The following is a 17,908-nucleotide window of genomic DNA, read 5'->3' as shown; positions in this document are numbered from 1 at the left end:
TACTCAACACATCGTACAGGAACCGCACTGCCATGCTTATTTGAAATTATCTGACGGTTGGATAGTGTCTGTTCATCATCAATGAGGGGAATCATTGACTGTGCGACATTCATTAAATGAACCAATATCACAGTCATATATTTCCGGCCCAACTGCACCATATTCATCCACCCGGTCACACCAATTGAAGACCAGAACATACACATACTGAACGTTGAACCAATTATAGATCACATAAAAGACTGAGAAGTAGTAATCAATAAGCACTATGACAGTCAACCTGATCTTCCATACGCCCTCTGAATCAATGCCTCATTGTGCCAAATTGAAGACCAAGGTATAGGCCGGGAGCATTGACAGTACAGTCAGAGGCAGACATAGACCCGCATTGATCAACCGAGGATGATCGCTTGATAAAGATCCGTACAAGATGAACAAAAGTACTAGAAAAGTAGAAGCTACTATGTACTAGTTATGGTCAGTGTGCACTGTAAGCCGAGCTCTCCGCCGCCGATACCGCCCTTCCGACGGGACGGAACACGACCGGAGAATCACCTCAACTCCGGTCGGTAAGCTTTTTAGATATCCGTCGGCCGTCCTCGTTGTTCACCACAACACCACACCATGTCCGGTGCCAGGAACCTCTCCGTCGCCCTGCGACGGGCTCGCATGCCCAAGCCTCGCGCATTGCTTCGTCCTCTCTCCCTCCACGTCCCCTCCCCCGCGACCACCGCCCGTGCCTTCAGCGTCACCTCCGCGGCCAATGCGACCAAGGAGATCAAGTACACCAGCAACGCCTACCCCAACCTCAAGCGTGATCCCAAGTTCGCTGAAATCTCCGCCGACGATGTGGCCTTCTTCAAGGAACTTCTGGGTGCCCAATCCGCCGTGATCGATGGCGTCACCACCGATGCCGCCGACGATATCGAGCCCTTCAACAGCGACTGGATGCGCAAGTACCGCGGTCACACGAGGCTGGTGCTGAAGCCCCAGACGAAGGAGGAAGTCAGCAAGGTGCTGCAATACTGCAATGAGAAGAAGTTGGCTGTGGTGCCGCAGGGTGGCAATACCGGGTTGGTTGGAGGCTCTGTGCCCGTGTTCGATGAGATCGTCATCAACATGTCGCGCATGAACCAGATTCGCTCGTTCGACGAGGCTTCCGGTGTGCTGGTCGTTGATGCTGGTGTTATCCTGGAGGTCGCGGATTCGTACCTGGCTGAGCGGAACCATCTGTTCCCCTTGGATCTGGGCGCTAAGGGATCCTGCCATGTTGGTGGCAATGTGGCCACCAACGCCGGTGGTCTGCGTTTGCTCCGCTATGGCAGTCTCCATGGCACCGTCCTCGGTGTGGAGGCTGTGTTGGCTGACGGAACCATTGTCGACTCCCTGTCGACCCTCCGGAAGAACAACACCGGTTACGACCTGAAGCAACTGTTCATCGGCTCCGAGGGTACGATCGGTATCATCACCGGTGTGTCCATCCTGTGCCCTCCTCGCCCCAAGGCTGTGAATGTTGCATACTTTGGTCTTGAGAGCTACGAGCAGGTCCGCAAGGCGTACGGCGAGGCCAAGGGACATCTGTCGGAGATTCTCTCCGCTTTCGAGCTCATGGATGGCCGCACCCAGAAGCTTGTCCACGAGTCCACCGGAACCAACTACCCCCTTGAAGGCGAATACCCGTTCTACTGTCTCGTCGAGACCAGCGGTTCCAACGCGGAGCACGACATGGCCAAGCTGGAGGGATTCCTGGAACACATCATGGGCGAGGGAATCGTTGCAGATGGTGTCCTGGCTCAGGACGAGACTCAGTTCCACGCCATCTGGCGCTGGAGAGAGGGCATTACTGAGGCGCTGAGCCACTTGGGTGGCACGTACAAGTACGATGTCTCGATCCCTCTGCCGGAGCTGTACCAGTTGGTCGAGGACTGCAGGGAGCGTCTGACGAAGCTTGGGTTCGTTGGTGATGACGACTCGTTCCCCGTCCGGGCTGTTGTCGGATACGGTCACATGGGTGACTCGAACCTGCACTTGAACATTGCCGTGCGGCAATACAACAAGGAGGTCGAGAAGGCCATTGAGCCTTGGGTGTATGAGTGGATTCAGAAGCGGAATGGTAGCATCAGTGCCGAGCACGGTCTCGGCCTGGCCAAGAAGGAGTTCATCGGCTACAGCCAGGATGAGACCATGGTGAAGCTGATGAAGCAGCTGAAGGGTCTTTACGATCCGGTAAGTACATTCTCGAATCGATCGAACAGATTGCTGACTGGCTTCAGAACGGAATCCTGAACCCGTACAAGTACATCTAGAAAGTACATCTAGAATGCAAAATTTGCAGATTCCACTTAGATTGCACAGGGCACAATCCATGACCGGCTATCAAAGTGCTAAAATTGTAGAATTAGCAACGTTTCCTTCCAAAATACTATTCCTTTGAAACACCCACTATCTGATCTGTCTGATTGAAGCCACCATTTTCTTGCCGTATAGGATATTAAGAGTAGAATAGCGTCTCATATATCCAACTACCTCCCAAACACTCAATATCCCTCACCATCTCCACCCCTCCATGTCCGGAGGTATCACTAGTTTTAGAACGCGTCGATACGACCGGGGCGGAACCACCAACCTCCAAAGGACCCATTCATAGTCCATCCACTCATGATCGGGATCGATTTGGCAGCTTCCACGAAATTGTAGAGATCACTTCTGCTGTTAGCCTGGTACCCTCTTACACCAATCTCGACTTACATTCGATTCGTATCACCATCCCAAAACAACCTCGTCAGCCATCCATACGGCCGAAACCCAGCCCGACAACAACGTCTACAACCCGTCAGCAAAATCCCAGCTCCCCGAGCAAACACCAAAAAGATAAAGACAAAGCTTACGTCCAAGCAGACTCAAACGCCTCCCGAACCCTATCCCGCTCCTCGCGCTCCAGATCCCAAAACCACGGCCCTAATTGCTTCCCTGGTAATTTCTCCAGAAAAAGATACAGATCGGTCCACCGGGAACGAGGTCTGTATCGGCTTGTCTGGCCGTCTTTACGTTCAGAAACCCGGGGCGTAAAGTCGCTGCCTAGCTCAGTTAGGTTGGTATAGGCATGTAGCATCTCCTGGCCAGCTGTGGGACGTTGGTCGCGGGCCTGGCGAGCTCTTTCTGCGTGGATGGCTATTTCGGATCCTGCGTATGGGACCCTATCAAATATTTTGGTCAGTTTCAGTAATATAGGCAAGAGCGTCTAGACATACTGCATGAGGATTCTCATGATCTTCTTGTCCTTGGATGACGCATCCTGGCATAGGAACGTTCCATAGGCACCTCCGGGCTTATCGGGCCAGCGTAGAAACATTCCAGGATCGCTTTGGTCATTAAATTCGCGTAGCTTCTTGACCAGTACCCATTCAGAGTCTGGGTCAGAGAAGGAGATGACTCGTCCGATGAAGCTGTCGTTGAAGAGTTCTTTGTCTTCCATGGTCTGACTCCGGTGTGGTATTAGAGGGGACGGTTGATGTGAGAGGGAAGTGAGGTGGGGAGGAGGAATAAACTCCTGCAGGAATTATTGGTTACTTCAACTCTAACGTGACGGATACAGTGTTTACATCGATATACATCAAACAAGGCTCACACCTGACAGAGTGTTGAGATATCATCATCATACTTCATCTTCCACTCCCAAAATTCCATCAATCTAGCTATCAAACCCAGTCGAATGCGCAATTTCCTTCATCTTTGTCAGATTCGCCTGCAACGTATCAATCTTCGTCTGGAAACGATTATAACAATCCTGGCCCAGCGGCACACGAAGGAACCCCTCCGTTCCAGCCCCCAATCCCCTCGATGTCACCACCTCCAGAATCCGTTGAGCTGCTTTGACGGGATCTCCCTCCTGCGACCCATCCTTCGCCTTAATCGCCTTCAAAGCAGCCTCCACCGGCGTGCCAACATAATCCTCCGTCAACCCGGCCGCGGGGGCAACAAACGCCGCAAAGAACTTGGTCCGGAAATACCCAGGCTCGACCAAGATGACTCGGATGCCAAACGGTTGGAGCTCTTTCGATAGACTTTCCGACATACCTAATCACCCGGTTGTTAGCATTCCCCTGAGCAGAACTCGGATAAAGTAGAGATAGAGATCCTCACCTTCCACCGCAAACTTCGACCCCGCATACATAGCACAAGACGGCGCCCCATCCACCCCCGCACTACTACTGATATTCACCACCGTGCCGGATCTCTGCGCGCGCATAAACGGCAGTATTCCTTTCAATATCCTCACCGGTCCATAAACATTTGTGCTGAATTGCGTCTCGATCTCATTCTCACTCATGTCCTCGATACTGCCGAGGAGCGAGTACCCCGCATTATTGACGACCACGTCGATGGTCCCACCCGCTGTGGTTATCGCATCTGTGACATGTTTTGCTGTATCGGGGCTCGTCACGTCCAGCGAGATCCAAATGCCTCCTAGTTCTTCGATTTGGGGATTCTCTTGCGCGGCTTTGGTGGGATTGCGAGCTGTCGCGAGGACTTTGTGCCCCGCGCGGAGAGCGGCGAGGGCGAGGGCGGTGCCGAGGCCGGAGGAGGCACCGGTGATGAGCCACGTTTGGGTCATGTTAGCGATGAAGTCGGTTGTGAGTGACAGTCAGGTGCTGATTTGGAGATTATAGCAGGGTATCGCAGCGATTCTTAAATGTAATACAAGCTGATCCTCCGGGTTTTGAGCGCTTAATTCCTTGGGATCCGGTGGACTAGTACCGGACTTTGCGGGGTTATGTGCAACCCAACTCCGTGTCTAGCTGAGCATCCATACTCGAGATTGGGGTGGAAGGGGGTAGTAGAATATATAGTATCTCAGTTGCTCAAGGGGAAGTATTACGTGAGCCCGTGGTCAAGAATGTCATGATCTGATAAACAAAGTTTCATGTTGGTCTGTAATAATATATTGTGCAAGGATATAATACGACCACATATAGGCGCACAGTCACCAGTTGTCACCAGTGTTGTTCCGATGCCAAAGATCATCTTTGACGTTCAAGTTATTTTCTAGGGCATTCACATATGTCCAAAGTTGAATAATTGACCATTGTACAGATCGGTTATCATCGACACTAGGTAGGGTGAATAGGTAGATGGTTATAGTGAGAGAAGATATACCGGTAGTCACTATACCATTCATTATTCCAGAAATGATTTCACTCCAAACATCTCGTCTTGCCCTATTTAATCCCCTTCGCCTTCCGTCGTTGCCAGCTTCTCCTTCTGACATCATATCTAGAACATACTGGTCTATGATATCATCCATATACAAGTCATTCTAATAGACAAATTCTCAGGATCAATAGCTTCGAGACAGCCATATTCATCTTGTCGAGCAAGTATATACTCAAGCTATACTAATGCTACCCAACCCCTTCAGCAATACAATATGGCGAGAGACAGCGAGGAACGGACCTACAGAACCAGCTTCAAGTATCGATACTCATCACAAGCATCCGCTATTACGGCGGATGATATCGAAGTGTATAAGCCCGATGATGACACATGCTGAGTAGCAAAACAATCATCTAACGATAGCAGAAAGGACATACCGGAAGCGTTCAAAAACTGCTTTACATTTGGTATTGCAGTGGGCAAATGATTCCATATAGCTATCTACTATGCTCTGTTCGAAAAACTTGTCTTGATGGCCACTCGCACAGAAAAGTCATGAAAACATTGATATACCGCCAAATGGACTGCAATATAAAAGAACCTATTCAATTCTGCCAATGAATGCATACAGCAGAATTCAGATGATTACAGTACAAAGGGTCTTCAAAGTTCAAAAGCCACACCCACAATGCTTAGGATTTTGTGCGTGGTCTACCATACAATGGCAAACCAAGTTACGCTCGATGCTGTCGATGTTCTTGCCCCAGTTATCCGCGCAGATATGAGGCCGACTTTAATAACCCAGAGACAGATGCATAGATACTCGTCCCTTACATAGTCGGGATGAGCCTGTCATGTCTATCACTGCCTCATCCTCGAACTACCCCGGAAGGGTGTGATCTTTTTCTAGGATATCAATCACCGATATCGCACCAGCCCGACATGCCCAGACCATGTGTACGCCAGTCCACAACAGAACACAACCTGATGGCTCGAGTGTAACTGCTCGAACAGCCATTCCTCGGTTCGCAGCCGGGCTAAGCATGAACCGACAGGGTACACGCAGTGAAGCCACACGAGTATCATCTCTCCAGTCCATGGCGGACATAACCGCTACGTCCTGATCCGGAGACGCATGACCTACGGCCAACCCTCGAGATAAACCCTCACCCTCCTCTTATATTGATGCTAACTTCAGCATATGAGTTCATCTTCCTCGCTTGATTTAGACTTTTGACCTGCTCTATATCCTATATTCGTCTTTATTCCAACTCCAGGCATTTGCGCGCATTATATTCAATAGCATGTCCGTGCGCGACCTCGTACCATACGGCGTGCTACAGTTTGGTCAGTATCGGCCAGAGATCAAGAAGAGCGATGGAGCTGATACTCCCAGTCCCGAGCATTTTCCTTATATATTTCGAATGTGGCTCGTCAGTTTCCGCATCCTGGCGCTGACGCGTCCCATTCGGAGCTCCGTCGTCACGATAAACAGACACTTCTTTGTTTGCTGCCGGGGGATGCGGGCTATACAACTTGGGTAGCAGCGATGACTGTCCTTTTCCGCGATGTAATAGATGTGGTCCGTGAACATTTCCCTGATGTTCTGGCGGTCTTTGAAAATGATTCAGACGATAGTTCAGATGACGAGGAGGATATGATAATAGTCCTGGAAGCTTGGGCTTTTCATGACAGCTTTCCCATTCATATTCCTATGATTTGATGGGTGTTTAGATGTCTGGTCTTTTTTCGAAGTTTGTGAACATAACTTTAGATATTCGGGCGTGGATTGTTGGGACGTAGCCTACTATCTGTAGTAGGTTTTGTATTTTTTATGCGATTTGGGCTAGATTCCTTGTGAATAATTATGATATCAACGAGGAAATGATAAGATGATTTTATAGGTCTGGTGTTTGGATTGATGAGTTAGATGTGTAATATTTTTAAGGCTTTATCATTTTGATGGCGTTTTGTTGTCTGTCTTGGCCCTTTCTGTTTTTTCTAGTAATCGTGAATAACTTGGGGTGTATTATCCATATTTTCTTTAGAGATTTATTAATTATACTCGCTAGGCCATTCCTTCTATTTGATTAAATAGTAGTCTTGGCTATCGTATTGTTGGTAGTTCTTGACTTCTTTGATTTTCTATTCTTCCTCGTCATCTAGCTCCGGTATTAGTAATATTTCTTCATGGTCTGCATTATTCTACAGCTCTAACAATAAGATATGAAATATATTATGGATTCGTCCGTATTTCTCAGGTAAGTAGAGGTGGTATACTTGTAATCCGATCCGTTTTAGAACTTAAAAAGGTTCTATAAACTTCGGGGCTAGCTTTCTCGATCCCTTGAACCGTAGATTCTGGGTCGATAACTTGACTAAGTCTCTTTCTTTAAAGTAGAATGGCTTTCTGCGCTTGTCATAGTGTTCCTTTTGCTTTTCTATAGCCGCTTGCCAGGTTTTTTGGAGTTGTTCTCTTGCCTGCCTGAGTTTTTCGATTCTATCCTGTACAGCTATTTTGAAGCTGAGTTAATCATCGTCATCGTAACCAAGTACGGTCTGGTTTGCTGTCTGTACCTTACTTTCGTCCTATTGTCGGATCTTTTAGTCTGTTATACATATTCGACTGATCACAGAGGCGGGCTTCCGAACACTGAAGCCCGGAAAGTCCAGCCTACGCTCAGATTTGAAGGCTCGGACTAGTCACAGCCCAAAAAGGAAATTGGCGCTTGTCATTGTGGCGCACTGGAAAGCATTCACCAGGAATGGACTGGGTCCATCTTCATAAATAGGGGATGCATGCAATGTGGAGGGATCCTCGAGAGGTCGCAGTGGCCATTCATTTCGGGTGGGTTTGGAGAAGGGTGTAAGAGTGGTCTTTTTGGAATAATTCCTGCGGCAAGTGTGATTATATGGAGGGTGGGCAATCACATCAGGGTATTAAACCGAAGGGACCGCTGTCTCTGTTAGGGCTACATGGTACGGATCAGCAACAGTTGAAGGACCACATGTGTTAGTTTAACACCTAGCGGATGCCGAGCGAATGGGGTCACAATCATTTGGGGTTTTCTGTATGCCAACATGATCTGAGATACTTCAGTCAAAGAAAATTCCTTTTTGAAGCGTGATTCCTGTGACCACTCAAAGGATGAATCTTCAGCCAAGCAAGATACATGGTATTCACTGACACAACAGAATCCTACGAAATACCCTTCTTGACAGAACCAACTGAACACTAGCAATCTGAACTTCGAATATAAATCAAGACTAAAATATGATCTGGGTATTCGAGAATACCCTTTCCGATACTGCGACCCCCGCTCAGTGAAATCCACGGCAATGGCGTGGTATCTGGCAGCTCAAATATGAGAATATTTATCCCTCTAGAATTCAGGCAATTAGCGAACAGCTAGAAAAGAGCGGGGGAGAGGTGATCCCATGAACATAATCCATGGTTGCCGCCCTAATTTTTTGACTCTGTTCCTTGACCAGGAAGCTGGGAGCAAAGGACCAGAGCAATGCTGAAATATCGTATAGGAAACACCGGATGAATTGGGCGGCGGACATTGAGTTGAAGAAGGAAGAAGAGGGAGGATTGGATAGAATGGCGATGGAAAAGGATTGGCGTTGATAAGATCGTCCGTGGCTCTAGGAGGTCGTCGGTATAACCACAATTTACCACCATGCCAGGGCAGAAGCGAAAAAGGTCAAGCAACGACTCGGAGACAGTTCAAGGCGCCGATTGTTCTATTTACTGTATCCTGGATTGAGTCATTTTACTATACTCCCCTCGCTGTCATCCAGCGGATCAATACTCTGTCGCACGCCAGAAGCCACGTGGTTAACCTTCTGCAGGCAAATTTGGATCGGTTCTGATCGGGAATATGATTATCCAGTCTAGACCCATTGGAGGGTTTTCGAGAACGATATCTACCAGCCATGTCTGTATATGAAGCTTGCATGAAGTGCTTACCACATAATTGATTGGGAGACTATATCAGGTACAATACGCCGAACATGGAGCATACTATTCATATAATTAGCGACAATCCCAAGTAAAGATGATTACTCCTAGATACTATCTATAATTTCTCTTAAGAAAATTAGCAAGACAGACTAGCAAGGTTCTTATTGCTGCGATGTCAAAGGATTGGGGTTCTGTCGATCCCATCAACCCCGGGACTTCGTGATGGTGGGTCCTACCTCCGATCCAACCTATCTGTGTGTTGGAAAAAAGTCTGTTGGCTCTAATTCTATCGAGGATAAGATTGACGTCGCTGGAAAGGCTGACAGTGACACCGACCAATGGCCAATGGGACACTTCGAGTCACCAATCCGAGAACAAAGAAAGGAGGGTTGATTCGACGTAAGCCCAACGCAACACGAGGGAATGAACATAGAAGAAGAAGTATAATGCCTCTAGTAGCTAGAACTGCACAATGGATCTCTCAAAACCCTTCTCGTTCTATTGCCTTGACATCCATCCAGACTGCACAGCACTCCACTAGTAAACTATGACAAGCCGATTTCAAGTCAAGTTCGCCCTCGGTGCCGTCGGCCTGCTAGGGTTGCTGGGGACATATGGCCGGGGAGCCCTGGATGGCTCAACCGACCTCCTCTTCCGGGCCGTGGATAGAGACACGCCCTATGTCTTCCCCGGAACACTGTTCACTCTGCGCCAGACCTTTACGGGAATCTGGTTCCCTATCGACTACCTCCTGAACGTGTTGGTCGTGTTCTGGTTCGAGGCCGTGGATGGATCCCATCCATCGGCTGCAGCCATTAGTCTTTATTTCCTGGGCCAGCTACTTCCCTGTCTGGTTCTGATTTATTCGACCTCGGTGCGCGGGGATCGGCCTAGTCTTTTCAAGTATGATTCACTCTACCTACTCTGTATATTGAAACTAACATGAGTCAGGCCGACCCTCTGGCTTCTGCTCTTCCAGCTCTGTACATTCGGAGCCACTGGTGTCTTTTGTGCCCTGCCATACCTCATCCGATCGCCAACCACTCAGCTTGATGTCCCCCTTTATATTTTGCAGCAAGCCTCGATTATTGCAGCACCCGATCTGGGATGGATGATTCTACCCGCTATCCTCCTCGGGTACTTTATTCCTGGGGTTATCATGGCCCTTCCCTCCTCTCTGGTCGGGAATCCCTTTCAGCAATATGCCATCGCCATCTGGAATCTGTACCCGCTCCTGGTCTTCGCATGGTTTTATCTTTTGCGCCTCGCTCGGGAACGGGTTTCTGGGCACGTTCGAGGTATTCCAAGTGAAACACCGTCAACGGCAAAGCCAAAAACAACACCAGCCCCCACAGAAGCGATCATCACAAATCACCTCCGAGCAGTTCGAGTGACCAACACCCTAGCCCTCATCATTGGCTCTGTCATCCACCTATTCATCCTAGGCGTCTCGCTAGCAACTGTTCTTTTTCCGTCCATCTTCCAACCAATCTATGTGGCGGAGCTAAGCCCCTCGACATTATTCTTCCCTCCGGTGAGCATGCCACCCAAGGCTGTCGTTCCTGGTGATGGCGTGGCGAGTTTGTTGCTGTGGGATCAGTTTGCGGGTTATTTGCTTGTCATGATTGTGACTATAGTCGAGGTGCAGCGTGCGCTGATGTCAGTCAAGGCTTCTCAATCTCTGTGGAGTGTTGTGGTGATGGCTGTGGTGGCTACCCTGCTCCTGGGACCGGGTAGTGCGTGTTTGCTGGGTAGTTGGGTTCGAGACGAGGTGTTGTTTGGGGGGTGGATCCAGGACAGTAAGAGGGATACAAAGTCGAGCACGGCTGTTGAAAAGAAGCATAAGAGTTGATGTATACTGGATGGCCTGTGAACGAGAAGATCAATGACACGGAAAAGAACGCGAGGGGGCCATAATCATGTAGCAACATAGTATATATCCCCTTCAGAATCATCAACACATACCTAACACTCTACTTCAACCCAACGACCCACCCACCCAGCAATACCAAACCGGCAACGCATACAAAACCACCTGCCAGACACACCACCACCTCCACGCGTACGCATCCCCAGTCCGCCTCAAAACACAACATCCTACCCAGCCCGCCAACCCAACCGGAACCATGACCACCCAGCCCGACAACCCCCAAAAGGCAGTACACGCCACGCTCCAAAACACCATCCAACCCGCGATCCACCATCTCGACACGCGATCACCCAGAACAAGAGGCCACGTCTTCCGACCCCGCGCTCGATCTCCCGTCTGATCTTTCAAATCCTGGATCTGCATCGTCGTCACAATCACACCAGCGATCATCCCTAGCCATTTATACCCCGTGGGGGAGAGATCAGCGGTTGGATCACCGATGGCAATGCGTACCGAACTCGCGAGGAAGATGCTATACGCCACCGCGATGATCGGATCCCGGGCCAGTTCATCCCCGCCCCGGAGGTCATTATATATACAGCAGAGGAGCCCGATAGTGATACTTTCATTGCGGACCCCCAAGATCCAGCTGATCGCAATGGTCGTGGGGATTGTGCCGAGGAGGAGATGCTGCGCTTGTCGGGGGGTGATTCGGGCGCGAGGGAGCGGGCGCCAGGGCTTGTTTAGATGGTCTTCGCGGATGGATTCGGCGAGGCGTTGGTTGGCGAGATCGAAGACTAGGAGGTTGGTCCAGTTGAAGAGGGAGGATGCGTGGGGTGCTGTGGAGCAGGAGGGAGAGGGGATTAGGGCTGTGCGGGTGGTTTGTTAGGATGGGGGCGGCGAGAGCGGCGAGTAAACCGAAGGCCGTGTTGGGGAGTACGAATGTCGTGAAGTTGCTCTCGGTGAAGTGCCAGATTAGGGCTGGTAGGTCTGTTAGTCGGAGGGGGGGAGGCTGCATGGTTGCATGGTAGGGTTTTGTTGAGTGTTGGTAGTATCCGTACCATGTGTGGTGTGGGTGGTGATCAAATCACTTATATCGGTTGCGGTTCGCGCTATAGGAGTCTATCCCGGAAGAATGTACGGCGGGCAATAGCGGCCATCCTGTAAATGAAATTTCTTGGTGTTTACTGCTGGCAGAATTAATATAAAGCCTAATTAGATCACTTAATTATACCTATGATTTATTTAGTTTTACTATTTAAATAGTTACTAGTCTTAAATATCATGTAGAGGTGCAAGTCTTGCTTAGATATTATATATAGGACTTATATAACTAGATTTAGCTAAATTATAGGAATCTCAGCCTTAAAAAAAATATTATATATATTTATAGGATAATAAGATTATTCTTATTTTTAATCTCTTTTATAAGGATTAGCTAGTTTCTATTATATCTTTCTTCTTTATCTAGAAAGGTAGAATTATATATAGTTTTATCTATTAGTGTGCGGAACATTAATAATGGTTTTCCATTCGCTTTCGCACTGTTGGTTTCTAGTTGCCGCCCGGACACCTCGGCCGAACGAATCATAGGGCGCGACCATCGTGGTAGATCCCTGCGTTTTTGATAGCCGCCCACCCCACTGTTCACTGTCAATCCTCGGACCATACGCTTTAATCGGTGTAATGTCTACAGGGCTGATCACCGCAGAACCACCACGTTCTATGCCACAGGAATATTACAATACTATCTGGCGAGGGAGCAGTCGAGCCACTGGCTGTCTTGTGACGCTGGGTCCGAATCCTAGTGCCTGTCGTCATTTCTGAGGTCGTAGACAACAAAAAAACCCGCCGCTAACGAATGTAGAGTGGAGTTTACTATGCTCTACTTTCTTATACATAGACCATTTCAAGTATCGTGATCTATAACTAGATCTGTACTATGTGGTCGGCAAGGTGGTGGGTAGGCAGGGACGCAAATTCCAGCTTCGAAATAGGCACTTTCAGATCTACTTTTCACAGTCCTACCTCACCGGGGCATGACCGTGGAATGGCGCTAGAGGGGCTGCGGGCATCGGTGAGTGCTTTTCGCTTTGGCCATCAGCAACCAATCGCCATACCCAACGGTACATATATAATATTCAAATCATGTGCTTAATAGAGTGAGCTATCGACTACCTAGGCGCATCCAATCCGCTCGAGTGGTGGGGCAACAACGCTTGTTGACTATTTTATTTGCTGGCGTTATTCGTACCGCGTATTTGTGCCTCCGGAGTGCTCTATACTGCAAACATCAAAGACAATACTAGATCCCCTCTTTATCCACCAGCAACCCGGAGGCAGGGCGCTCCATCTCTCCTCTTCCTCGATCACCGAGCGGTTCCATTAATTCCTTTTCTGTGCTTGAAGTAAGCTAATGAACGTCTATGTATAAATGTTGACGCAGATCTTACCGTCATACTCCCTTGTAGTGAACAGAGTCTCAGAGGACTCCATGTTTTCGCAGGGGCTCTCGTATACCGCCGTGGAGTTAATGCCCACCTCCTGCAACAATCAGATCTGTGCACAGAGTCCTAAATAGGCAACTCACTTCACGAGAATATCGTGGGAAAGTAGACTGAAGGGTCCGTATCTCCCCGTGATGAGAGCGAACGACAGTAATATGCACCACCACAAGGCCCAGCCTTCTAGCTGTCTTAGATAGAAGTTTTAGCATGACGTAAGAAGGTGGCCGCAGTTTGGATAACGCGTCGCTCAGAGAGACCGGCCTATATCAGACTGATATTTGCGTGATAATTCTACCAGAGGGGTTGGGAAGCCACAGTGAAATATGGAACACCTGTTTCTATAGCGCTACATGACAATATTATGGTTCGCAAAAGGTTCAGCATAATTAACTGTGTCACGTATGCTCTAAGGACTTCTGACCAATTTAAAAAGGTGACTCGAACTGTTGAACAGAGGAAAAGACAAGCGCGTCGAATATATGAAATCAGTAACCACGAGTGAGTCAAGTTGGGACTTGTAAAAGCATTATTGTGTCAAAAGGACGGGGTCTTCTCTGTGTTCGGAAGCCGTAAACGTTTTCTCCGTATGGCCAAGAGAAGATCTCTAGCTGAGAACATATGAATCGTGGGTAACTATTATAGGCATTATATTTTTAGATCCCCTGCAATTCATGAGAGAGTTAGTTGAAAAGGACAGCAGAGTCTATTTTATACATCATGTCTCGCGCAGGTAGCCTGGGGCGAATAGATAGGTTGAAAATGCGGACACATGCAAACACTGAAATAGGTTCACGTTTTCACCGCATGACACAGTATGTATCCGGTTAGTGTAAACATCATTGGATTACTGATGTGGACAATACTCTGGAATTACGCTGGCACTGACTCCACGGCACATCGTTGGGACAGAGATTCACTAGAGCCAAGTTCCATTGGTAGGAGGACACGTGCTCGTTCACCATCTTTGAAAGCATAGTATATGCTGAACCCGCCGTTGATACGCGCAGGATGAGTTTCCCACTCTAAAAGAGTGCAGACACTGGACCGTTCTCTTGGAATCGATACTCTACGGACCTCGCCCGTTGATCGGATGTCATAACCCCCATTGGAAAAAGGATACTTGTCTTCGACGATATAATAGGATGGTAGGAGCAGAAGTACGCAAGTATGTTGGCTAGATCTAGAGCTTCCATTTTATGACTTTGATTTTAATAGGTATTTAGATCTCTCTGACTAGTGTACCCACCCATCCGACTCGGACCCAAACTGTGGATGTTAGTTAGGGAAGCTAGTCTCCCACACAGCAAAATCCCCATGACACAAACATCAGTAGCCAACCAATTTAGTATTTCTCCGATACTGTCCCTGGTGCTGCAGAAGGTACCGAAAGTGAAGAGATTAGTGTCCAAACACTAGATCCGGCAGTTCCCAACCTACTAGAGAGCAGTACTATAGTCAAGTCGCTCCAAACCTTAGTTGCAGACATTGAGCAAACCAAAAGCCAAATATCAATACCCTTATTGACGGACGGCTAACAGGGAGAAACGCCGAGCCTTGAAAATGATATATCCTGAGTGATGACGAGGCAATCCATCGATAGTATAGATGGAGATAGCGGCGTTACAGTAATGAGACCACCACAGATCCTTTAAGGAGTTTCGACGGCTGGCATGGTGGGGCTCTCAGGAAGCTTAGATGTCTATACCGTCATAACCGAATATCCGAGCCTTGTAAATCCAGATTCCATGGTTACCCTCCTTAAAAGCACTACGGGTGACTCGGGAACACGTTTGACGTCTGGAAGCATCTTGGATTAAGCTGGCATTATCTTCCCCAGTTCAATGAGTTCACTACTACAGGAGGTATCCACCATGGGTGGAATCACTTCTGTAGCAGGTGATAAGACCTTTAGTATTGGTGTTTCGGACCGTCTACCTTCCACAACGTTCAATATTCTGAAAGGGCTAATCCATATAAGCATGTTGGGTCCACCGCAATGGCTAGGAGTAGGCAGTCCCCAGATCACCTCACCGAACCCTACGCCTGCAAGCCGTGCATACTCCCAGGTAAATGTAATCCAGGAAGCCCCCGATTGGTCGATACCGTTTATCCATCCTTCCACGGCAGTTGGTTCAGTGTTGCTGTCTGGTAGGGTGACTGCGTACGACATGACCGCGCAGGATGCTGAGAACAAGGCGGGTGGCGGTGCCTTACCTAGCCTTATAGATGTATCTCCGTCAGAGACAGAGCTGGGATATGCGTCTCCGCACAGGCCAGTCCCACTAGCTATAGGCGGGGTGGTTGGGCCAGGGACCACAGGGTCAGAGGATTTGCCTGGGAGTGGAGGGCCCTTGGCGAATGCTGGCTACACGGACCCTGTATATGACGCAAGCGTGCCGCATGACATGAAGAAAGGGACAATTTCTCTCTCGACGAGTATTATCCTTCCTACTTCATGTATATTTGTATTTATCTTTGAGTATGTACGCCGTTGAAATTTTCGCAAATGGGCTAGGCTCCGCGCACATCAGCTCCGGCTTGACCTAACTAAGTCATATTTCTCCCTGGACACTTCGCGATAATCAATATTGTCTTTGAGGCGGCCGTTTTCTGCAAGCTTGATAGAGGACGGGTTATCTAGATGGAACCAATATTTTGAGAGACTGTGTAACTTTGATTTCTATGATTACCATCCTTGCCAAGCTAATGGTTTTCTTGAGGCTTTTCTTTGTTCAACTAGAGACAAGCCCTCGAGTAGATCCTTTGCCCGCTAAGTAACTTGTCCCTTGGACGACTTCTCATTTAATGCGACAAATAAGTAAGTCATGAGATGGGATATTGACATGTCCGCGTCTAGTTACAGTAGAATTCTGTTCTAGAAATAAAGACTCTCTGGAACTTTTACTCCCCTCCATACTTGGCAGCATCGACGGATATGAGAGGCATGTTGTGGAGAGATATTGCTCGGTCTAGTCTGTATGTAAATTAGAAGAATATAGTTGTCGCATGTGATTCTACAGCTCTGCCGTCATCCTTCGCGCTCGTGTGATAGTTACTTCCAACGCCCAATCATGCTGGTAATCCTAAAGGCGAGCCTTGATATAATCGCGAATAGTTAAAAGGTTTCCACCAAGTGTGGGACCAGGATCCCCAAGGCATTGTGAAAGAAAAGTACTTGTGGACCCGGGCATGTAATACACGAGCTCATGAGCAAGAACCCTGGAAACCCGCACTACTTCCTTGTCGGAGTAGCTGTATGTTGGGTACCACCATAGACTGTATTTAAATTTTAGGAGCTCCTCCGTCCCCAAGCCACATACCTCTTGGCGACTATCGGGGCGTTGAATCGGAGGCTTTGGGGACAGAAATATAAATATTCCAAGACATAAAGTAAATAACTGGAAGTCACAAGTTTATAATGCATAGATGCATTGACTCCGCAGGTGGTCAATGGATGAAGGCTGGGAGAGTCTGCCAACTTCACTCATAGACTTTAAATAGTTTGATATGCCGTTGATCCAGGCGTGTTTCTGTGCGGGATGTTGGGTCTGGTTTAGAAATAGCCTATGTAGAACTGTTAGGATGGCACCGTTTGCTCACTCCTTCACAACTTACCGAAGTATGCATAACTGAGTCCGTGTAGGGAAATACGAATTTTCCCTGCTAGAGTCTTCTATCTTCCTGTATCTGTGATGTACAGCGACATGTCTGGTAATGTTATGGTGCATTTAATATTTCTTCTGGCCGATCAACAGGCGGCAGCAGGATACTTATAGTATTGGTAGTGTTCTTGACGCCTTCAGTCTACTGTCGGGACCACCTAATATTGGAACGACTCTTGTGTAGCATGTTGAAATCTGCTAGTTTATTGGATAGAAGTAAGTAGCAGTAAAGAGTTATTCGTTAACTGATTGGTTCAAGGACCTTGCATGTGAAGAAAGACCTAGCTATTCTACGGACTAGGCAGGTTTCTAGGCCCTCCATTCAGGACAGATGATTTTGTTATTGCAGTGGTTCTGATGTAAGTCTTCCTTCCAGTCTATCTAAGGATTCAGGCACAATCTCCAATGTGTAATATTTAAAGAGGCTCGGTTCAGGCAATGGGAGTGGTAGGCTTCAGGTAGGTTGCTGAAATGTTACGATTCTAAGAATTGCATGTTCAGTAAAGCTCTATAGTGGACTTCTGTCATCCTTGCTCAACCTGAAACTTCACTGTTTAGTCCCTGTAGCACGCGATCATAGATCATACTGAAAACGGCTAGCCAATATCGCCTATTTCTTGGTATATAGGATGTATCAATGTACAACTACCATGCTATATGATAAGAGGCCTCGATAATGGTACACAGATACATGTATGCACATCAAGTCTACGCTCTTTGTTTAAAAGATACCACCTAGATGTTTGTG

At 48.1% G+C, this 17,908-nt stretch overlaps 5 protein-coding genes across 5 annotated transcripts; 2 read left to right on the top strand and 3 right to left on the bottom strand.

Annotated features, from left to right (window-relative positions):
* Positions 1 to 574: 574 nt before the first annotated feature.
* Positions 575 to 2,511, top strand: BO80DRAFT_423486 (FAD-binding oxidoreductase). The gene is made up of 2 exons (XM_025719066.1): positions 575 to 2,226; positions 2,274 to 2,511. The coding sequence occupies exons 1-2, from the start codon at positions 625 to 627 to the stop codon at positions 2,304 to 2,306; spliced, it is 1,635 nt and encodes a 544-aa protein (XP_025577373.1). The 5' UTR covers positions 575 to 624; the 3' UTR covers positions 2,307 to 2,511.
* A 77-nt stretch (positions 2,512 to 2,588) lies between these two features.
* BO80DRAFT_443295 (uncharacterized protein) lies at positions 2,589 to 3,475 on the bottom strand (the record flags this gene model as incomplete). The annotated part of the gene is made up of 4 exons (XM_025721337.1): positions 2,589 to 2,703; positions 2,749 to 2,823; positions 2,889 to 3,197; positions 3,252 to 3,475. 4 exons carry the CDS (start codon positions 3,473 to 3,475, stop codon positions 2,589 to 2,591), a joined length of 723 nt encoding a protein of 240 aa, XP_025577372.1.
* Positions 3,476 to 3,586: 111 nt separating this feature from the next.
* BO80DRAFT_377930 (SDR family oxidoreductase) lies at positions 3,587 to 4,841 on the bottom strand. The gene is made up of 2 exons (XM_025716714.1): positions 4,144 to 4,841; positions 3,587 to 4,077 (listed from the first exon to the last, which is right to left on the bottom strand). The coding sequence occupies exons 1-2, from the start codon at positions 4,613 to 4,615 to the stop codon at positions 3,692 to 3,694; spliced, it is 858 nt and encodes a 285-aa protein (XP_025577371.1). The 5' UTR covers positions 4,616 to 4,841; the 3' UTR covers positions 3,587 to 3,691.
* A 4,827-nt stretch (positions 4,842 to 9,668) lies between these two features.
* Positions 9,669 to 10,973, top strand: BO80DRAFT_351248 (uncharacterized protein; the record flags this gene model as incomplete). The annotated part of the gene is made up of 3 exons (XM_025715571.1): positions 9,669 to 10,014; positions 10,216 to 10,369; positions 10,430 to 10,973. The coding sequence occupies 3 exons, from the start codon at positions 9,669 to 9,671 to the stop codon at positions 10,971 to 10,973; spliced, it is 1,044 nt and encodes a 347-aa protein (XP_025577370.1).
* A 126-nt stretch (positions 10,974 to 11,099) lies between these two features.
* BO80DRAFT_453734 (UbiA family prenyltransferase) lies at positions 11,100 to 12,009 on the bottom strand (the record flags this gene model as incomplete). Its single annotated transcript, XM_025722034.1, has 2 exons — positions 11,100 to 11,830; positions 11,910 to 12,009. The coding sequence occupies 2 exons, from the start codon at positions 12,007 to 12,009 to the stop codon at positions 11,100 to 11,102; spliced, it is 831 nt and encodes a 276-aa protein (XP_025577369.1).
* Positions 12,010 to 17,908: the final 5,899 nt, after the last annotated feature.

Source organism: Aspergillus ibericus (assembly GCF_003184845.1).
Source record: "Aspergillus ibericus CBS 121593 unplaced genomic scaffold BO80scaffold_11, whole genome shotgun sequence".
NCBI lineage: Eukaryota > Fungi > Ascomycota > Eurotiomycetes > Eurotiales > Aspergillaceae > Aspergillus > Aspergillus ibericus.
The sequence above is the reverse complement of the archived record's forward strand: the minus strand, read 5'-3'. Positions and strand labels throughout refer to the sequence as shown.